This window comes from Papio anubis, chromosome 4 (genome assembly GCF_008728515.1).
Source record: "Papio anubis isolate 15944 chromosome 4, Panubis1.0, whole genome shotgun sequence".
In the NCBI taxonomy this organism is placed as follows: Eukaryota; Metazoa; Chordata; class Mammalia; order Primates; family Cercopithecidae; genus Papio; species Papio anubis.
In genome coordinates, this window is record NC_044979.1 from 112,736,381 (window position 1) to 112,757,978 (window position 21,598).

General features: G+C 38.5%; 2 protein-coding genes and 1 pseudogene across 2 annotated transcripts; 2 read left to right on the forward strand and 1 right to left on the reverse strand.

Moving 5' to 3' along the window:
* Positions 1-302: 302 nt before the first annotated feature.
* PSMA2 (proteasome 20S subunit alpha 2) lies at positions 303-15,104 on the reverse strand. Its single transcript, XM_003896071.4, has 8 exons — positions 14,974-15,104; positions 10,306-10,382; positions 9,470-9,602; positions 8,013-8,135; positions 6,781-6,862; positions 5,304-5,377; positions 1,216-1,273; positions 303-1,128 (listed from the first exon to the last, which is right to left on the reverse strand). The coding sequence occupies exons 1-8, from the start codon at positions 15,012-15,014 to the stop codon at positions 1,012-1,014; spliced, it is 705 nt and encodes a 234-aa protein (XP_003896120.1). The 5' UTR covers positions 15,015-15,104; the 3' UTR covers positions 303-1,011.
* On the forward strand, positions 2,594-4,067 carry LOC108584779 (annotated as a pseudogene).
* A 91-nt stretch (positions 15,105-15,195) lies between the features above and the next one.
* MRPL32 (mitochondrial ribosomal protein L32) lies at positions 15,196-20,646 on the forward strand. The gene is made up of 3 exons (XM_003896072.4): positions 15,196-15,372; positions 17,759-17,940; positions 20,117-20,646. Exons 1-3 carry the CDS (start codon positions 15,243-15,245, stop codon positions 20,369-20,371), a joined length of 567 nt encoding a protein of 188 aa, XP_003896121.1. The 5' UTR covers positions 15,196-15,242; the 3' UTR covers positions 20,372-20,646.
* Positions 20,647-21,598: the final 952 nt, after the last annotated feature.

The window sequence follows — 21,598 nt, forward strand, 5'->3', positions numbered from 1 at the left end:
AAAAATCTCCAAAATAAGATTCTTTTGCCCTTAACTAAATCTTAGAATCTTTTGAGCTACATTTAAATCATGGAATTGCCCACTATACTTTCACATTGGTAAGAATGATTATGCTTATAAACTCTCCTTATGTTCTGTAAAGAAAATTAATGATTTTATCGTAAGATGCCTTTAAAAAAATTAAAAAAAAAAAAAACAGAACTAAGCACTGCCTTCACGAGTTCAGATACTTAATTATAACTTTCATTATAATGAAGGTACTTATTATACTGAGATTAATTAACAAGAGTCTTAAGCCACAGTTTTGACACTTATGTATTAGAATTTTATTTCAAGCACTTATGCTCATCCTTGAGTTTAAAAAGTCTAACAAAATCTAAGAACCCAGGTTCCTTTAAAACCTACTTGTGATGGAGACACCAACAGGAACTAGCAAACCATTGTTTATTTACTTACATATTGTATCTCCCATGGAGACCTATTTGGCTTACCACTCTTCACAGGCCTAGTACAATCTCATAGAGCACCCTAGGATTTCACTGATCAATACCTAATGGCACCTAAAAGCACCTATGCTTCTTTTCTTGTCCTATGAATCTGTGAAAGTCTGCAGATCCTCCCAGCTCTAGAAACAATGATGTTTTTCACCAAAATCAGCATTTTGCTTTATGGAAACACAGGCAACATCTGATAGTGAAGAGGGCAATAAGATTTAACTTAACCAAAACTGCTTGACAACGAAAAAGTGATTTCATCATTCTGCTTCGCAATGTAGTCTTCAGAAATCAACTGTGATAAAAAGCAGGAAGTAACTGTTAAAATTTTAGCAACTCCTAAAAGGCTGGAAGGTGGGTTTAACAGTTTATTAGGATTTATAAGTGTCATTTTAAAAACAGTCGATTTAAACCATGTAGAAATAAGTATGCAAAAAGTCTGCAAAACAAAACATACTTTAAACATGTTTAAGTAGATAGATTATCTGAAATTCTGGATTTTTCAGTCACTTCACTGTTATGCTATGGCAGCCAAGTAATCCTTAACTTCAGTTGGAGTAAGTCTTCTAAATCCAGCTTCATTGCAGATTCCAACTTCTATGTTATCCTCTGTCATTTGCCCTTCAAAGCTTTCCTATTGAGGACGGAGGAAAAAAGGTCACTTTTCTAAGCAGTTAATCATGAAATCATTGTAAATCCAGTTGTTGAATATTGAGCTAACCTTTAGGGTTAAGATGGCTGTATGAATGGCATCTTCAAGTTCCAGATCTTCATTATACCTGAAGAATTTAAAAAAAAATTACTTATATCATTGTTTATATTCTTTATTTAAATACAATGACAGCAACAACCTAAGTTTTTAAAACTCTAAACATCTTAAAAATACTAAATTACACATTCTTTTAATCACCTCCTTGTAGCTGTCCCCAGATAAAAAAACTGACAATATCTGGTGCTCAATTCCCAACATCATGAAGGGTATGACCCTAAAATGAGTTTAGTTTAGGAAACTTTTTTCTTTTTTGAGACAGAGTTATCTTGGCTCACTGCAAGCTCCACCTCCTGGGCTCATGCCATTCTCCTGCCTCAGCCTCCCAAGTAGCTTGGACTACAGGCACCTGCCACCACGCCCAGCTAATTTCTTTGTATTTTTAGTAGAGACAGGTTTCACTGTGTTAGCCAGGATGGTCTCGATCTCCTGACCTCGTGATCCACCTGCCTCGACCTCCCAAAGTGCTGGGATTACAGGCGTGAGCCACTGCACCCAGCTGGGAAACTTCTTAAGTATAAATATTTTAACAATCAGGATGTGGTGGCATTATAATTTTTAAAACACAGAAAAATCAGAACTTTGCTAAAATCTCATCTTTTTCTCATAAGCTAAAACATAACATGTCACTTCCTGCCAATACCAGTGTGGACAGTGTGAATAGTGGCTGGGTCGTTTCTTTGGTTCTCCCCATCCCCTACTTTCCTCCCTCCATTGTCAACTGTTGCTCACCCTTCCCCGACTCCCCAGCCCCTCCCTAGCTCCTTCCTAATCTCGGTGCCACCTTTTCCTGTTTCCCTGCCCAGCCCCAGTGTTAGGGTGAGGCCTGGAGGAACCCCGGGCACTGTAGCAGAGAAGAGAAGACAAGGATGACCCTCAGTCCACCAGCCCAATCACTGGGTTCACCACCTCCATAGCAATGAGACTGATGCTGCTCACCTGTTCTGGCCACACACGGCCCGTGGCTGACTTGGCCTTCAGTGGCATCATGCCTTAGGGGCTTTTTTCCCCCTCGAGACAGAGTCTTGCTCTGTCACCCAGGCTGAAATGCAGTGGCGCAATCTTGGCTTACTGCAAACTCCACCTCCCAGGCAGGTTCAAGCAATTCTCCTGCCTCAGCCTCCTGAGTAGCTGGGGTTACAGGTGCGTGCTATCACTCCCCGCTAATTTTTGTATTTTTAGTAGAGACCGGGGGGCGGGGGGGTTCACCATGTTGGCCAGGCTGGTCTCTAACTGCTGACCTCAGGTGATCCACCTGCCTCAGCATCCCAAAGTGCTGGGATTACAGGCGCAAGCCACTGCGCCTGGCCAGCCTTACGAGTATTTCTAAATCAGTGCTTGCAAAGACAGCAAACCTATGCTATGCCAGGGAGATATAGGAGACTGATTTGGAATCCTTTTGGGTCATAAAGATGCTGTTTGGGGTATAACACTGAATAAGGATGCCATCAAAGCTGCCACAGCAGCTGCAGATCTCACAAAGCGTGGGATGCTATCCCAGGAGATGAACTGATGACCCTGGCTCATAAAAACATTGTCAAGACTATGGATTTCATGCAGGATAGTAATTATTTGTTAACCAGGGAACAGGATAAACTGTTACGCATATATGACTTGAACGAACCCGAAGCAGAACCTGAGGAAGTTAGTGATCACAGCTCTGATATAAAAAAGGCCCTATGGTGCAATGTGGATAAACAGATTCTTTCTTCTGATGACAAAACTGTTAGACTCTGGGATCATGCTACTATGACAGAAATGAAATCTCTAAATTTTAATATGTCAGCTAGTAGTATGGAATATATTCCTGAGGGAGATATTTTGGTAATAACTTATGGCTGATCCAGTGCTTTTGATAGTACAGGAAGTTTGGAACCAATTAAATCCTTTCAAGCTCCTACAACCATTAACTCTGAATCTCTTCACCTTAAGAATTTCTTTTTGCAGGTGGTGAAGATGTTAAACTTGTAAGTATGATGACAATAGTGGAGAAGAAATTAGAATCCTACAAAGGACACTCCAGTCCTATTCACTGTGTGAGATTTGGTCCTGATGGAGAACTGTAAGCTAGTGGTTCTGAAGATGGAACACTGAGACTGGCAAACCATGGTAGGAAAAACATACAGCCTTTAGAAATGTGTGCTTCCTGAAGAAGATAGCAGTGAGCTGGAGAAGCCAAAGATTGGTTTTGCAGAGACAAGAGAAGAGGAGCTAGAAGAAACTGCTTCAGAGAATTCAGATTCCATCTATTCTTCAACTCCTCAAGTTAAGGCCTGAGCATCAAGCATGTGCCACAGATAATATACAACTGGACTAGAACGAGCAAGCAGAGAAAAACATCAGCCTTTCAGAGTTACTCTCTGCTTAAGGCAAAAGCAGTAATAAATAATGAGGAATATGAATTAGCTCCATTGCTGGAACAACTAACTTGGTGTTACCTGTAAGTGAAATCTCAAGAGGATCAGATGAAGGGAGGCTGAGTTATCCTCTTGTAGTACAATGGCCTGTCATCTTTTTAATGAGTATGTACAAGACAACATCCCACTTCTCTTATTACAATTAAAAGTTCTTGCAGCTGTTTATATCATTATGGAGAAGAAAAATATATTGGCTTATTTGTCTGACTTTCCCTTAAAGCAGAATGTCTTTGTTGTTGTTTTTTGCTTTGGTTGTAAAGAGGGAATACATGATAAAGTAACTGGTTTAATTTCTCTTTCATTGTACACTGGTTCTGAACATCTAATTATTTTTAGTTGTCTAAATAAAAAGCCTCTGAAACAAAAATAAAACAAAACATATCATGTAATAACAATGTGAAATATTTGGAAGACTCATTAATATAAAAAAGAAAAATGAAAAAGTACCTTAAGAGCCTAAGATTAAATTTACCATTTAAACCCAGGCCTAAGATTTTTAATAACCTTAACATTACATGAAAAATGTACCGTGAAGGCTCATCTGTTAAACGGAGTTACAAAATTTTTTATTATTATTCAGCCATGAAAAAATGAAATCCTGTCATTTGCAGCAACATGGATGGAAATGGAGGTCATTATGTTAAGTAAAACAAGCCAGGCACAGAAAGATGAATATTACATGTTCTCACTCATATGTGGGAGCTAAAAAAAGTGGATCTCATGGAGGGAGAGAGTAGCACAGTGGTTACCAGAGGCTGGAAAGGGAGACGGGAAGAAGAAATGAAGGAAGTTGGTGAAGGGGTATAAAAATGCAGTCAGATAGGAGGAATAAGTTCTGGTGTCCGATAGTACACTCAGGAAATTATTTTTCTTCTATTTCAGAACAGCTAGAAGATCTGCAATGCTCCCAACACAAAGAAAAGATAGATGTCGGAGGTAATGAATATCCAATTACCCTGATTTGACACACTGTATACAGGTATTAAAATATCACATATACTGCAAAAATATGTGCAACTATTACATATCAAGAAATAAAACATTTTCCTCTTCAAAAGCTTGGAGAGTTTTGAAGGACTACAGTAACACTGAGACTAGAATACAGCTGGAAATAAGTAAGGGCAGCTTGTACTTGGGCACCGACAGATTTTTACATAGTGCTCCACTTTTTATCAAGCACACATATCAAATATTTAATATACCTTCAACTCCAGGCATTTGGTTTCACAATTTTTTTTTACTGTCATAATGTAAACTATTATCATTAAATCATTTAAAAATCTGTCTCCCCCAATTTTTTATTCCAGATTCAATGTTCTTTTTCTCCCTCCTAAAATGGCAGAAAAAGTGAAGTAAAAAGTAAAACAAAACAAAACAAAAAAGCATTTAGGAAACCATAGAATGTAAAAAGACAACTCCTTAGGAAATGAATATTAATTACCACTCGATATACTGAAGGCTAGGAAACTAGGAGGGAGATAAGTTTTTGATTTATCTGTAACTAGATTAATATACAGAGTAATACAGCAATTTTCTTTAGTCCCATGATATTAATTACTTAAAGAGCACCAAAAACCATAAAGTGAGTTTGCTAATGAATGTAGTTACAGTGAGTGAGCCTACCTTTTCTCAAGGAAAGTTTTCCCATTCACATAGTTCTTTCCCATTGCTGTAGCTTTCCAGGCAAAGTAAGCTCCCTAATCAGGATAGAAAGAGTAAAGAACCATATTTTAAAACACAAATACAATTATATTGCCCTGCCATTTAATTTTTAGCTTTATTAATTGTTCTCTAACTTTGAAGGTCACAGAATATTATTAGAATGGAAAACATCACAGAATAGGTTATTTTTTTAAGAAGGCTAGAAGGATGGAAACCAAAGAGGCATGAAGAAACTTTTGGAGGTTCTGGAAATTTTTGATATCCTCATTGTAGTAATGGTTTCTTCAGACATTTACATATATCAGAACTCATCAAACTGATGAAGCTGGTGATGATGCAATTAAGTGTACATAAATTATGTAACAAAGCCAGTTAAAAGAAATTGAGGTTAACTTAAATAATCAAGAGTAGTATTTTAGCTTCACAGACTGAAGCGATTTAAGTCTCTCATATAAATCTGAAAAATGGTGACCAACTCTTGATCATTAGTGAATAAATTAAAAAGAGAGCATCTCATCAGAAAAAATACCAAAAGAAACATAATCCATTATGTTTTAAATGAAAACAATTGTTTTTTAGATACAACAGAGGAAAATAGGACAAAAGAAGAAATCTGGATTCCAGAAATGGTGGCTTCCGCTACCTTCTGAAAAGGAAGATAAGAGGGCTTGTCATTTAGCTTTGGAAACTCAGAGATGGAGTAACAGCACTATCAAAGTTCCCCAAATACTTATTTTTTCTGATTTAAGTAACAACCAAAATATTTTTCTTTTGCCATCTCAGGTTTTAAGAGTAGATCATAAGGTCTGCATTGAGTAAACTTGTAATTATCTAATAATCCATAAAACATGAAAGGTAATTTCCTAATCTTGAATTTTGTCTTAAGGTTCTCATAGCAAATGGGACAGATGTGGAGTAGTATTATCCTTTACAAATTCCTTCTATTCAGATACCATTCTTCTGCATTACAGCAGACAACTCACCCAAGGTACCAATTTCACAATCATTCTTGCAAAACACTGAATTCAAGACAGATTAATGTTTTTGCTGGAAAAGTCACTCAAGTCAACCCCAAGATTCAACTGACGGCAAACACCACAACACTGTCCTCCAGATTCACATCTTCAATTGCAATATTTCCCAAAGTTACAGGTTTAAATACATTTGATAATAACTATTTCAACAAATCACCCAAGTGTATGAAGTAAACATGGCAGAAGAAAAGAGGGTAGAACTAATACAGCTTCCTTATCAGAAGACCAAATTACCAAAATTTTAAATATACACACAAAAATGCACGACCTCATACCTTCTAAAGCCCAGGTGAAAAAGAAGAAAATACTGCTAAATTGTAAAGTTTTTATGGCTTCTATTTCTGTTAGATATTCAAAGAGCACTTTTAAAGACAAATCCCTCAAATACATCTACTGATACTTACAGATGGATCTGACTGAAATAAATATGGTCGTCCCTCATTCCAACCACAAATAAGTAAAGAAACTCCAAACGGACGAACACCACTGCAGACAGGAAAATGAAAATTACTTGGCATTTTCATGAAAGTCATCCTCAAGAATTTATCAGTACTCTCAAATAAAGCAAACTATCAGGCAAACTGAATTAGACTTGTAAGTTCCTTAAAAAGTATTTAACACCTTTCTGAATGAATCAATTCAAAACTAATTCTCTTTACAGTAGTGAGGAATAGTAGCCAAAAAAAAAAAAATTTTGGATTGAACAGAGTGTCACCTAAGACACTGGGGTTAATAAGTGTGGAGTAACATTTAGTGTCCTAACAAAATGACAACTTTTAATTAATGCAGCTTTTTCACTAGGTTTACTTGTCACAAAATGACAACTTTCAATTGATGCAGCTTTTCCACTAGGTTTACCTATTACAAAATGACAATTTTCAGTTAATGCAGCTCTTCCACTAGGTTTACATATCAACAACTACCTATATGCTATCTCATCCACACCCAAAGAAGCTGGGGAATGAAAAGAAATATGAATGTGTCAAAGAGCTGCTTTCATCATGTGCTTACATCATTTCTGGTTAGAAACATAAATTTGAAAGTAGAGGCCAGGTGCAGTACCAACACTTTGGGAGGCCAAGACAGGCAGATCACTTGAGGTCAGGAGTTTGAAATCAGTCTGGCCAACATAGTAAAACCACATCCCTACCAAAAAAATACAAAAAAAAAAAAAAATTAGCTGGGCATGGTGATGCATGCCTGTGGTGCCAGCTACTCGGGAGGCTAAGGCATGAGCATCACTTGATCCCAGAAGGCAGAGGTTGCAGTGAGCCAGGATCATGCCGTTGCACTCCAGCCTGGGTAACAGAGTGAGACTCTGACTCAAAAAGAAAAAAATAAAAATAAATAAAAGTAGCAATGAATTTCTGCCCAAAAAGTGTTTTAATCACCGGCAAAAGAACTTTTTATATCTAGAAGCTGCTTTCTGCTGTTATATGAGCAACAAGAAAACACATTTTTTTTCCTTAAGTAAATATTCTAGATCCAGATAAGATCAGAAATATTCATCATAGTGATTTTGTCCACTTGTTAGGCAAATATAGGAATGGTAAGTCCCATTCTATGTATACATCTACTCTTTAAAATGACTTCCCCTACAATTCATGGCACATTTCAGGTAAAAAAAGCAACTTACCCTGACTGAGTATATTCTTGCATCACAGAAGCTACTCTCTGTACCAGCTGAGCTGTAGGAATGGGTTCTTGGTACACAAGATAGTACTGTTGAGCTAGCTTTCGAGCTCTGTGCACAAGCACTCTAACAAGGAAAAAATAAGATTTAATTACAAGGAAGATGCTCTACTACCCAAAGACTCATTCTTCTTTTACAGGCACGTACCTGCAGCACCAGTTTAACATGTATTGCTTTAATGGTGGCTACTGGATCAAAGCTAGTCTTACTCTAACATTGGATTCCAGTTGATATAGAAGAAAATATCGAAGCATCATAGAGTACCAGTTAGCTTAAAAGTAACAGATTTAATGTACAAAAATGAGAATTTTATCTCACTCCATGGCTTCTTCAAGACTGTCCCCCTTATCCAGGGGCAGCCACTTGTCTTTTTATAGCTCACCCCAGTCCACACGTGCATACAAGCACACATAAACACACAGGCACACAATTCTGGGCATATTTTTCTCACTTCAGGTCACTACTTCCTGCAGACTGTTTTAATCTCTCTGCCTGTGCTTCAAAGAGTACCCTTCAGAGATTAAGAAACAGTAAGAAACTACTTGTAACTAAAAATGTAAAATTCAGCTGGGTGCAGTGTTTCACACCTTAATACCAACACTTTAAAAGGCTGAGGCAGGAAGATCACTTGAGGCCAGGAGTTTGAGACCTGCCTGGGCAAGACCCTGGGTTACTTTAAAGAGAACAACTCAGATGTGAAATAGGAGTGAAATTGAAGTGAAACTTTGCGTCTACCTATCTTGCTCCACAAAATCATGAGCAATAAAGTAATACTCCTTTTACTTGTTTAAATGACAGACACAGAAAGCTGTCAATCTCTTTCAACTTGGCTGGTACCCTGAGTAACAAGATTATTCTCTCTTCCTGTGAAATATAAAGGGGGTGATTATATGAGCACTGGGATCCTGGTTGGCTGCCACACTCAGTAACTTGCAGTGGTGTTTGAGAATTTTGTTCCTTTGTGAAGAACAGGAAAAGAGGTAAGGTTAACTCTGGATGGTGATGCTTTCTTTTGTTGCCTCATACTTTTTAGAATATAGTTTATTATAACATAAATTGCTCTTATCATTTTTAAACTGCATTGGCGAAAACTAAAGCCCTTATGCCCAGTTCCTGGGTAGTAGAAGAGGAATATGTCAGAAGGGAAAGTCCACTAAACAGAGAAAAGAGGAGTTATGTAATCTATCTACCTCCTCTTTCACATCTGAGTTATTCTCTTTAAAGTAACCTACACAGGCAAATTAAATTCAGCTCTCAATGAGGCTGCTATTGCTAAACAAAGCACACAAAAAAAGAGGAATCGGAAGATAAAAGGAAAACAACATTGGTTTTTCTCCTGAAAATACAGATTACAATCAATTCATGAGATGGTGAGAAACACTATAAAAAGTATAAAGTACCTGTAATCAGGGCCCATGCCACTGTACACCAAACCTATATGCTTGGTAATTGGTTCCACTTTGTGTACACTTCGCTCATCATACAGAATGGATTTCTGTTTTTTCTCAGTTGCTAATACCACACCATTTGCAGCTTAAAAAAAAGAGAGAGACCTAAATGTTTAATCATTTATAAGACTGTTTTAACAGCTTTCTATTATGGATGCACTAAACTCAAAAGTCCTTTATTTCCTTTAATTTATAAAACCTTTTCTTCCGGAGTCCTATTACCAAAATTACCTAAGAAATGGTAAGTCCATTTTTCCCTCACTGGTCATTAGTACTACACAAAAAAATCGTCCCTACAGCTATAGGTATTACATAACCTTTTGTAAGCACTCTAAAGATACCTGAGAGTTCACGTTTTAAAATAATGGATTTCTGCCTACTTGTCCCAATAGTCTCATAACATGAAATTTACAATAAATGATACAGCCTTTTAAAGTGAAACACAACATATTTAGCTTATGTTTTATAATTAAACTTTCCTAAATTATAAGGATAAAAACTGCCAGCAAGTAGTGATATAATCAGTGGGAAAAAAAAAAAAAGTTTTCTGAATGAGAAAGACTACTATGAATATTACAGCTAACAGATAAAGGTGTTATTATTTACTTTGAAAAGAAATTTGAATGACCTTAGACTTATTACTATTTAAACTCCAAAACACTGTAAATTAACAAAAAATTATTAAAAATTATACTACTGCAGCTCTGTATAAATTAACTACTAATTAATTCCAAAATAATTAAGATAACTACTAACAGGCATCTGAAATGAATGAAGCATTTAATTACCTTTAATTCCCACTGACGGGGCTCCTCCAGCTACAGCAGCCAAAGCATATTCAATCTGGACAAGTTTACCAGACGGGCTTAAAAGAAACACAGGTATTTGTTAAGTTCACATATCATCCAATATTTATTGTAAGAACATCTCTGAGATAGTACAGACATTCAGGTCAAATCCAATTTATCCAACCCCAGGGAGTAGCTGGCCTTTGACCTCTATCATGAAGTGGCACAGAAACCAAGTTTACAGCTGGGCACAATGACTCAAGCCTGTAATCCCAGCACTTGGGAAGGCTGAGGTGGGTGGATTACCTGAGGTCAGGAGTTCAAGACCAGCCTGACTAACATGGTGAAACCCTGTCTCTACTAAATATACAAAAATTAGCTGGGTATAGTGGTGCACGCCTGTAATCCCAGCTACTTGGGAGGCTGAGGCAGGAGAATTGCTTGAATCCAGGAGGTGGAGGTAGCAGTGCGCCGAGATCACACCATTGCACTCCAGCCTGGGCAACAAGACCGAAACCTCATCTCAAAAAAAAAGAGAAAAGAAAAGAAAAAACAAACGAAACCAAGTTTACATGGCAATTAGAACATACTCCTACTGAAGCACTACTTTCTCTTTGGTTTTTGTCTGCCACACGGAGCAGTGGTATTACTGTTGCTTCTTTTCACCCTAAGTTTTCTGTGCTTGTTTTCTCACCTGTAAAATGAGCACACAGTAACCACAACTGGTTTTCCGTATCAGTGGATTCCACAGGGCTGACTATAGAACTTGAGTACGCCTTGACTTGGTATTTGTGGGAGTCCTGAAATCACCATCCCCTACAGGGGTCCTGTACCTATTTCAAAGCATTGTTGTGATTAAGTGAAGTAATTCCTATAAAACTGTCTGGCACAAAATCTGTAACAAGCACATACTGAATGGTAATGTTATTAAGAACATGTATGTGTTTGTTAAAAACCAAACAGGAGCATATATTTCAAGTGGGGGGGGTGGTTTTAGAACACAGACATGGCCTAAGACAGTAACACCTAGATATCACTCACAGTTAAGTATTCTCTACATAATACACAACTATTTCTAGAAGCCACGAGATGGTCACACTTAACAGATCTGGTTCCATGGATTTGGTAGCTAAACACAAGTCTTAAACTGGCCTTTTAGAGTTATACTTTATTTCAACCTAGTTGTTTAGAATCATCACAAACCAACCTAATTTCATATATAAAGTCTGAGTGAAAGTAATTTGTCCAAAGTGACACAGCTAGATCCTTATCTCCCAACTACTATTGCAAATTTCAGAAGTCTGTATTTTCTCTTCATATAATTACAAATATTCTCTTGGTCACCCAAATCTCAACTCCATCCCTCCTTGCTCCAAACACATAGACTACTCTCAAACTTCAAAAACCTCACTCACAAGCTAATCCCTCCATCTGAAATGCATTTCTCTACTGCCCTGTGAACTCTTTTCCTTCAATCATGTCCTAACAGAAGTTGCCCTGACCCCTCAGATTAAGTTGAATACCTATTCACTGATGCCTGTGATGTCCTGTACTTCCTCTTTGCCTAAGATTCATCATATCTGAATTATTATTTTTTTTTTTTTGTAGAAACAGGGTCTCGCTATGTTGCCCAGGCTGGTCTCAAACACCTGGTCTCAAGCAATCCTCCTGCCTTGGCCTCTTTATTATTTTTACAATGTTTGTCTTCCTCAATAAAGTCAGCTATGTTCAGTCAGGATTCCAGCACATAACCTAGTACCAGGAATCTACAATCATTTGGCTGATAGAGACACATCTAGACCAATTAAAGAAACAGACCTAAGGGTGACAGCTCTAAGGCTCTTGATATAATTAGTTAATTTGAGCAGAACAACATCAACTGACATTTAAATTAAAAAATTAAGCTGAACTTTTTTTCCTTTAATAGTCACTATTTCAATAATCATGTCATAACTTTCTGGGTCCATCCAGCTTTCAATTATTGTTCAATACCTAATTCATATACCCCTGGGTAACATTTAAAGGTTCATATAAACTTAATAGTTACCTTTTCTCTGTTCCTATTAACTGTACTTACCTATCTTTACCACTGCGTGAAAGCTCATTGAACTGTGAGCTGGCTGAGCAATCAACCATCTTTACATTCCATAATGCCACTGGCCCATTCCATAGCATCAATATCCCTACATGGAATAACTGAAATAGCCTTCTATCTGGTTTTCCTTTCTCAACCTTACTTCCACCCCCAGTCAAAGTTGCCTTTGTACCATGTCACCTCCACTTAGATTTTCTAAGAACTTCTTTGTTCACTTAAAATAAAATTTCGTTCTCTGGCCTACAAAGCCCTACACAATTAGCCCTCTCCCACATCACCTCCTTGCTCACAATAGCACATTTGCCTCATTTTCATTCCTTTAAGAGCTCAAGCTCCTTCCCAGTTTCAGGGCTTTCAAACATGCTGTTCCCTCTGTCTACAAGTCTCCTTATTTCTAAATCTTCAAATAGCTGCCTACTTTTAATCTTCCAGTCTCAAAAATCACCCCAAAGCACAAGCCTTTCCTGATTACTCAATCTAAAGTCATATTCCTTTCTTCACCCTTTTTAAAATAAAATTCCTTAGTAAGAGAATTTATTAGTAGGCACCAATTTGTTTACTCATTTATTGTCAATTCCCCAACCAAATGTACTCCACAAGAACTGTTTCATCCTGTATGGTCTCTAGTCCCTTCCCCCATTAGTTTAATTCTGATTACGAGAGGCTAGAAACAAATATTTTCTTTTTATTTAAAACAGCTGAATCCACCATGTTTAAAACAAACAAAACATAAGTTTGGTTTTTCTTAAAAAAAATTTTAGACATGGGGTATCGCTTTGTGACCCAGGCTGGAGTGCAGTGGCAGAATCACAGCTCACTGCATCCTAAACTCTTGGGCTCAAGTGCTCCTCTCGCTCTCAGGCACCCAAAAGCTTGGATTACAGGCACATGCCTGGCTAATTTTTTAATTTTTTCAGAGATAGGGTCTTGCTGTGTTGCCCAAGCTAGTCTTGAACTCCTGGGCTAAAGTGATCCTCCTGCCTCAGTCTCCCAAGTAGCTGGGATTACAGCTGTGAGTCACCCTGCCTGGCCAAAAGTTTATTTTAATAAAGAAATTTGTTACAAAAAGATTGAGTCCTGAAGGTATATGGTTGTTTTATGTTTTCAGCTCCACTAGGATTACACTTTCTTTGAGATAAAAGACCACATTTGCAGCCCGGGCAACATCACAAGACCCCAAGCCTTAAAAAAAAAAAAAAAATAGCAGGCAGGGTGGTGCACACCTCTAGTGCCAGCTACTCCAAAGACTGAGGCAGGAGGATCCCTTGAGCCCAAGAGCTGGAGGCTACCAAGTCCCTGTCTCTAAAAAGAGGACCACATTTGTTTTCTTCACAAATATGAACAGTGAATACATCCTGCACACACTCTTCTGTCATATGTAATATGACACTTTTTATTGCATAATTAAATTAATCTTGTTCAAAGGTTACAAAAAAAACTATTACGTACACTCACTGCTTACTGAAAACTGCCAAGAGAAAGGTACTTTTGGAATTTAAGACATTATGTAATAGAAAGTGTATTAATTTTTGTTATCAGAAAAAAATCCAGTTTGAATGTCAACTCAGCTACTAACCGATGACCTCAGACAAGTTATTTAATTTGTACAAGCTGTGGTTAGTTCATCTGTAAGAAGCTGAGATAACATTCATCATAGCAGTGGAAAGAGATGGAGCAGGTTACGGTTAAGTTGCACCTACACAGAAAGTACTCAACAAGTTAAATCCCGCCTGCCTTCAGTTGTCAGGACTACATTTGAAGTAAACTGGGCATTACTGATCCTTAAGAAAATGGGTAAGTCAGAAAACTTCCCCAGGCAATTTTTAAAAGTCTTCGTTGATGACTTCCTCACATTGGGAGCCACGGTTCGCCTCAACTATTTTGGAAAGTAAACTTACTATTCTAATCCCCTGTTCTACAATAGAAAAGCCTACAAACTTGTTTAAAGTAAACATCCCCCTCTGCGTTCCCCCTCCACACACCAAAAAAAAAGGCCAAAACTCAAACTGTTGCCTCGTTGTTAAGGGTTCACAAAAAAGTGATAGGCGCTTTCGGTTTTTACTCCTTATGTTTCTAATTCATGCATCGAAGAAATCGAAAGCGGGAGGTTTTGAAAGACACTAGTGCCAAACGGAGACCAAGACTTCGACTTAACTGTAAAGCTGAGAGTTTTCCAAGAAAAGGGGATCCCACATATTTGGCCATGATTCCGAGTTTCAGAAACCACCGCATCAGGTCCACTTGAGCCAGGAAAAAAATCCTGGGTTCGGGACGGGCCACACAAAGATGGTTGAGCTAAAACTGCTTTCTTTTCTAGTCTCCAAAGTGAAAGCGAATCCTTGGCTATGTGCCTCACGTCCCGCAGCCCCCCGATCCTCCAGCAGCCTCCGACCAAGGAAGCTCCAGGAATCCCGGGCCGGCCTGGCAAATGACTTTGCAAAGCCGCATTTCCACCTCCATTCTCTACTGGACCCTCCAGAAGCACCAATCCCGACGTCAGGATGGGAAAAACTAAGTCGACAGAGCTCCTGCAACCTCGACTACGCTGAGGACCTCGAGGGCCCCTTCCATACCTGAATGTAGTCAGCGAAAAGCTGTACCCGCGCTCCGCCATCTTTACCCGAAGAGCCAAAGCACATCCGCATACATGCGCACTGTGGCCGATTTTCTTTCATTTCCCCGCCCCTCGCCCTTCCTTTTCTCTCTATGATTGGAGGAGAGTCAGAGCTGCTCCAAGAGCATGCGGGGTGTTGTAGTTCTAGAAAGGGAGGCTTGCCCGATTATGTGCCTGTGCGCATGCTGAAAGCAGGGGCGGGACCGGGGCGGTCTTCCAGCAGGGAAAATGGCGCTGGCCATGCTGGTCTTAGTGGTTCCGCCGTGGCCTGCGGCCCGGGGCCTGCTTCGAAACTACTGGGAGCGACTGCTGCGGAAGTTTCCGCAGAACCGGCCGGGCTTTCCCAGTCCTCCGTGGGGTAGGTAAAGAAGGGAGAGGGGACTGATGACGGGACCTCGGGCAGCGTCGCAGACGCAGCTTACACTCTTAACCCTCTGCCCGGGTTCTCATCCGCGGCCGCACGTCCGGGACGTAGTTCGTGACATTCACATATTAGCGAGAACACGACTGTTTTTGCGCTCCCTCCACCGCAAAAACAAAAAACAAAAAAAAATCTCTGCTTGTTCCATTCGTACACAGGATGTAACCTTGTGTCAAAGATAAATCATAGCCAGCCAGTAATTAAAGTGCTGAAAACGGATTTTATTCAGTAACTACTGCAGATAAAGAGCTGAGCTCCATCCCGGTTCGTGCAGAGGTGACTTGGGCGTTTTAAAGGGAGAATGAGCGAGGCGGGAGTGTAGGGGCTCTGTAGAGTCAGAGAAGTGTAGTACAGTGAAGTCAGTGCAAATGTGATTAGCCGGCCGTGTCTGCTAGCTCGCAGTTATCTTAGGTAGGATTCTGTCCTCCCGCAGATAGTGGGAGACAAAGGCCCTATCCTTCCTAATGATTAGATTTCGAAGGAATGGCTCTCAGGGCCTTGAGAGAAACGCTTCCGAGTTAGTTGCAAGGGATACGTATTTACAATTATGTGCCCTTTCCAGGAAATGCTCTAAGGGAGTTCAGGGACCTACTATCAGGGGTATGTTGGCTAAAATAAATAGGAAATTTTCCAGGCAGCGTTGAGCTTTCTCAGGCAGGCACTTTAAAGGAGGGCCGAGGTCATCCTAGAAACTATGCTAGAGTTTGGTCAAGTCTGTTGAGTTCAGGGATTTGTACAGAGTTGTCCTGAGAGGACAGTTCTGCAGGTCTCACTTGGCATCAAGGCTCACCACTCTCTGGATCTGTCTTTCCTTTCCAGCCCTGTCCTCACCTCACCTCCCCTTCCCCTCTCCCCCTGTACTCTTCCCTTCCCTCCCCTCCCCTCTTCCCTCCTTTCCTCCCTCCCTCCCGCACAGTACATGTTTTCTGTGGTGTTTGAGCTCTGAGGAGATGAATTCTGTTTCCCATATTTCACTTGGAATTAATCTTAATTGGAAGTATCTTGGATGTTGAAACTGTCATTGCTTTGGCATTTACATTCTACTCAATTTCTAAGCAGCCTGAAAGTGATAATATCCAGAAATACACCAAGAAAATATATGCCACTATATGCCAAGCAATGTGCCAAGCTTTCTACATGTACTTCCTGGGATAATCTTGACAACAGTCGTATTAGGTGTATACACTTTCCAACTGAAGCAGTAGGCTCACAATGGTCCCAAGTTCACAGTCCTGAGCCTGTGTTGTTAATCACCGGGGCATGCTTGGCAATACTTGTGGACATACTGAAAATAAATGCCAATTGTTAGGTGTTAGAGAGCTGTGTGCATTCTTAAGAGTTCTTAAAATCAAAAGAAGTATGGCGGCCGGGCGCGGTGGCTCACACCTGTAATCTCAGCACTTTTGGAGGCCAGGGCGGGTACATCACCTAAGGTCAGGAGTTCAAGACCAGCCTGGCCAACATCGTGAAACAGTCTCTACTAAAAATACAAAAATTAACCAGGCGTGGTGGTGCACACCTGTAATCCCAGCTACTTGGGAGGCTGAGGCAGGAGAATCACTTGAACCTGGGAGGCGGAGGTTGCAGTGAGCCGAGATCATGCCACCACACTCTAGCCTGGGTGACAGAGTGAGACTCAGTCTCAAAAAAAAAAGAAAAGAAAAGAAAAAAGAAGTATGGCACTTGTGAGAAATAGCAAGGAAAGGGTAAAGGAGTCTCTTGATTTTTATAAGCAATTCATAGTCACATAAATAAGGCCATACAGAGAAATGGTGAGCTGGCTCTTTAGAGAGCAGACAGGAATCAGTATCAAATATGAGGAACTAAGTGACTTAAGGGGTTGTATCATAAAGGACCTGACTCAGTTTGAATATAAGAAAGGGCCAATTGGCAGTTACATCAGTGCTGATCAGAAGTATATTCAGGAAATCTGTCTAGATTTACTTGTAAATTAATCAGGTATTTACTACCCACCAAGTATTAATAGAATGTGGACAGTTGAGTGATTCTTTGCTTGTTTTGTTCAAGTTAGGTGCCTATCTAACTTGTTAAGAAACTTTATGGAATTTCACTGATCTATTTTCAGCAGGATCCACTAAGAAAAAATTCTGTGTTCCTTAAAATTGCATTGTATAAGCTTTAGTGTATTTTAATAGCTAAGGTATCCCATTATTGAGTTTCACATTCTCAATTTTATATGTAGTCTCTGTGTGTGTGTGCGTGTGTGTGTGTTTTACCATTGATTGTTAAGGAAAATGATATCTGTAAATAGTAATTTAGAAGCTAGAAACTAATTCTGTATCTCTTATGTTTTATTTCCTAGGACCAGCATTAGCAGTACAGGGCCCAGCCATATTTACAGAGCCAGCAAATGATACCAGTGGAAGTAAAGAGAATTCCAGCCTTTTGGATAGTATCTTTTGGATGGCAGCTCCCAAAAGTAGACGCACCATTGAAGTTAACCGGTGTAGGAGAAGAAACCCACAGAAGCTTATTAAAGTTAAGGTAATGCATTGATTTTTGCGGGTGTGCTTTTCCTCAAGTCCTCCACTGAATAAGCTCCTGGTAGATTCCTATAGCCTAGGAATAAATTCTTCTCAGATTCTATGTGTCTACTTTCCTCTGGCCTAAATGGAATACAATATTCTCATTATATATGCCTGCTGTCCTCTAGCCTGAGTATTAGAAACACAGTTAAGGAAGGAGTGAGTTTGGAGACTGGGCAAGGAACGAGGCTGTGAGGTGCCTACATGACTTTTGAATTGTGAGCTGTGCCAGTCTTGAGCTGTGTGAGTTTTGAACTGCAGATGAGTAAACATCCTAACTACGGCAGAGCCTAGAATTAAATTGGAAGCAGTAGGTCTACTGAATCTTGGGTTTTACAAGCCCTTGCATATTTATTTATTTTTAATCATTTCCAATAAAATACCATGAAGGAAAACCCTAAGATAAGTAATAAAATAGCTAACAACGATTAAGTGTCTATGATGTATCTCAGTGCCTTATGTTTATTATATCTCATCATGTCTTCACAATAGCCCTCCAAAGCAAATAAGATATTCTTCATTTTTAGGATGAAGAAACTGAGGCAAAAAGAATTTGCCTGTGGTCACACAGTTATGAAGCAGTAGATTTTCGAGCTCTGATTTTTGACCTCATGTTCTTTTGAAGATTTGCTTTCTGTTCTCCTATGCTCAGACAATTTCATATTCTCCTCTCTGACAACATGGATGTACTGTCTTCACTGATCTAGTAAAAAGAAAAATTACAATGTGTATGACCTCTGATCTGTTCATATATGGTTTTAACAGTTAGGATTTCAGTTCCTGTTTCCTTCATGGCGTTCCACAGCAGCAGCACCGTATCGATGAAACTCAAGAACAGAAAACTGACTTTCATAAGCGTCCACATTCTGTTAAGCAAAACCTGAGAACTTAAGCCAGAAAGTATTATTGAGTGATGGTTGGGGCTGAACTTAAATGTAGAACTCAAAAACACTTTATTACTTAAGACTTAACAGTAATTCATAAATTTGCTCAAGAGGATGTAAGATTTTAGGAATGAGATCTTGCACTGTTCTATTATGTGACTTCCCTGATTGCATTTATTCTGAGGGAATAGTTCTTATCCTGTGCATTTATTTTCTTCCTTGAATTATTTTCTGTGACATATGGTATATAGTGTGTTATGTTGGGTACTTTGATCATGAAAAAAAGACCTACTAACTGTGGGTGTCTTCATACCTTCACTTGTACATGCAATCCAGTTTCCAGTAGTGGAGTAAAATGAGAATATGGTTAGGCGAGTAATACGCAAGCCTCTTTCTTCCCTTCGGAAAAGGAAATTCTTTCGTTATCTGCCTCACAGATGTTAGTATATTAATCTTACCAAGTGTTTAAAGCTTCTTTAATGTTCCTGTTTAGTATTTTTCTTTGTATTTTCTTTCAAACCTATGTCTAGAATAAGTTGATAAATCTTTTAGGGGTTATAATTATTTTATAGTTAAAGTTGGATATATATATATATATATATATATATATATATATATATATATATATATATATATATATAAAATTAAAATACCCTAAGACTGTAACATAAAATAATTTTACATTAAGGAATAATCAGTGTTCATTTTTAAAAAGAAAAATTATACTATATACCAAACCTGTATTCTATACAGGAATTTGAATTACACCGTGACAAAAAGAGAAAGCCGAGGAGGTCAACTTGTAATGTTCTTATCTTGCTTTCCCTAAGATAGATTGAAAGACAAAGGGAATTCACTTTTCCTTGGGTGTCTTATTTAAGATGCTGAGTGTATGGGTCACTTAATTATGTTGGTGAATTCCTTATTTGATATTTAGTATTTGGAGTTAGGGGAAAGGAGTTTTTTTTTTTTTTTTGGTTTTGGTTTTTGTTTTGTTTTTTACATAACTACAACTGCTGTGTTTACGTAAAGATGTACTAGATTGGCTAAAGTCTAGTTCTAGTTTTTCTCTAATTCAAACTCAATGTTGCTTGTCTTCAGTTAAAGCGAGATGGAACTAGATGATGTATGATGACCTCATGTAGCCTGAACATTCTAAGAAAGTTAAAATGTAAGCATTGCTCCTGTCAGTGGTTATTTGTTCGTTATATTGCCTCTTGTTAAAATATGTTTTTGTTTATTGTTTTAAAGAACAATATAGATGTTTGTCCTGAATGTGGTCACCTGAAGCAGAAACATGTCCTTTGTGCCTACTGCTATGAAAAGGTGCGCAAGGAGACTGCAGAAATCAGACGACAGATAGGGAAACAAGAAGGGGGCCCTTTTAAGGCTCCCACCATAGAGACTGTGGTGCTGTACACGGGAGAGACGCCATCTGAACAAGATCAGGGCAAGAGGATCATTGAACGAGACAGAAAGCGACCATCCTGGTTCACCCAGAATTGACACCAAAGATGTTAAAAGGATAACTTCACAGTAAATCATTTCTCCTGAAATAGAGGAAGATTCTTTATGTTGTTGTGCTTGTTTTTAAATCATCAATATAGTTTAACACATTCTAAGCAGTTTTGTGTGGGATAATTTGAAGAATATATTATGAGTACACTGAAAATTTTGTTTATCCAAAGGCTCAATGGATTATGTTTCTATTATATACAAGGTTTTAAGTAAACCTAAAATTTCCAGAACAAAAATTAAAAATTTAAAATTTATAGCAAGAATTCTGTGTTTTGGCTTTGGTATTGTTTGCCAGTGCTTTTTCTTAGACACAAATACTTAACACAGATAACTCCATTTAAGTAAAACATGGAAATAGGTTATTATTTGCATTTTTGGTATTTTTTTTAAGATTGTAGTTGTGGCATTAAGAAAGGTTTTGTTCTTATTTTTGTCTTAGCAAATTAAAATTGCTTTTGCAGGAAATTACTTCTATGAAACACACTAATTTACTTAGGTGACAGAAGTACTTCTTTACATTTTATATTAAATGAAAATCATATTCAGAATATATGAGATAGCCCATGGTTTGGAAGAGAGATTATTAGTAAATATGTGAGCAGATTCCATAGCACACTGAAATTGTGATAAGAATGTTCCTTGCACTTTTCTTTGAATATGTCCTTTTAGTTTATTTTACATTTTATCAATTTTATCTCATTGTAACAATAAGCTCTTTAACTTAACTTTTTGGGTTTTTTTGTTTTTTTGTTTTTTTGTTTTTGAGATGGAGTTTCGCTCTTGTCACCCAGGCTGGAGTGCAATAGCCTAATCTCAGCTTCACTGCAACCTCCGTCTGCTGGGTTCAAGTGATTCTCCTGTCTCAGTCTCCCAAGTAGCTGAGATTACAGGTGCCCGGCACCACACCCAACTAATATTTGTATTTTTAGTAGAGACAGGGTTTCACCATGTTGGCCAGGCTGGTCTCAAACTCCTGGCCTCAGGTGGTGCCACCTTCCTCAGCCTCCCAAAGTGCTGGGATTACAGGCATGAGCCACCATGCCTGGCCTTTAACTTGCTACAGTTCATTTCTTATTTTTTTCTTCGTCTCTCATTCCTTTGTCCACCTTGAGCCTAAGGTTTGCTATTTTGTTTCCTGCCTCATTCAAAATGAAAAAAGTGAGGTAGCTATTTAAAACACAATGATAAGCAACTTAGGGAATTATAGTTAAAGGG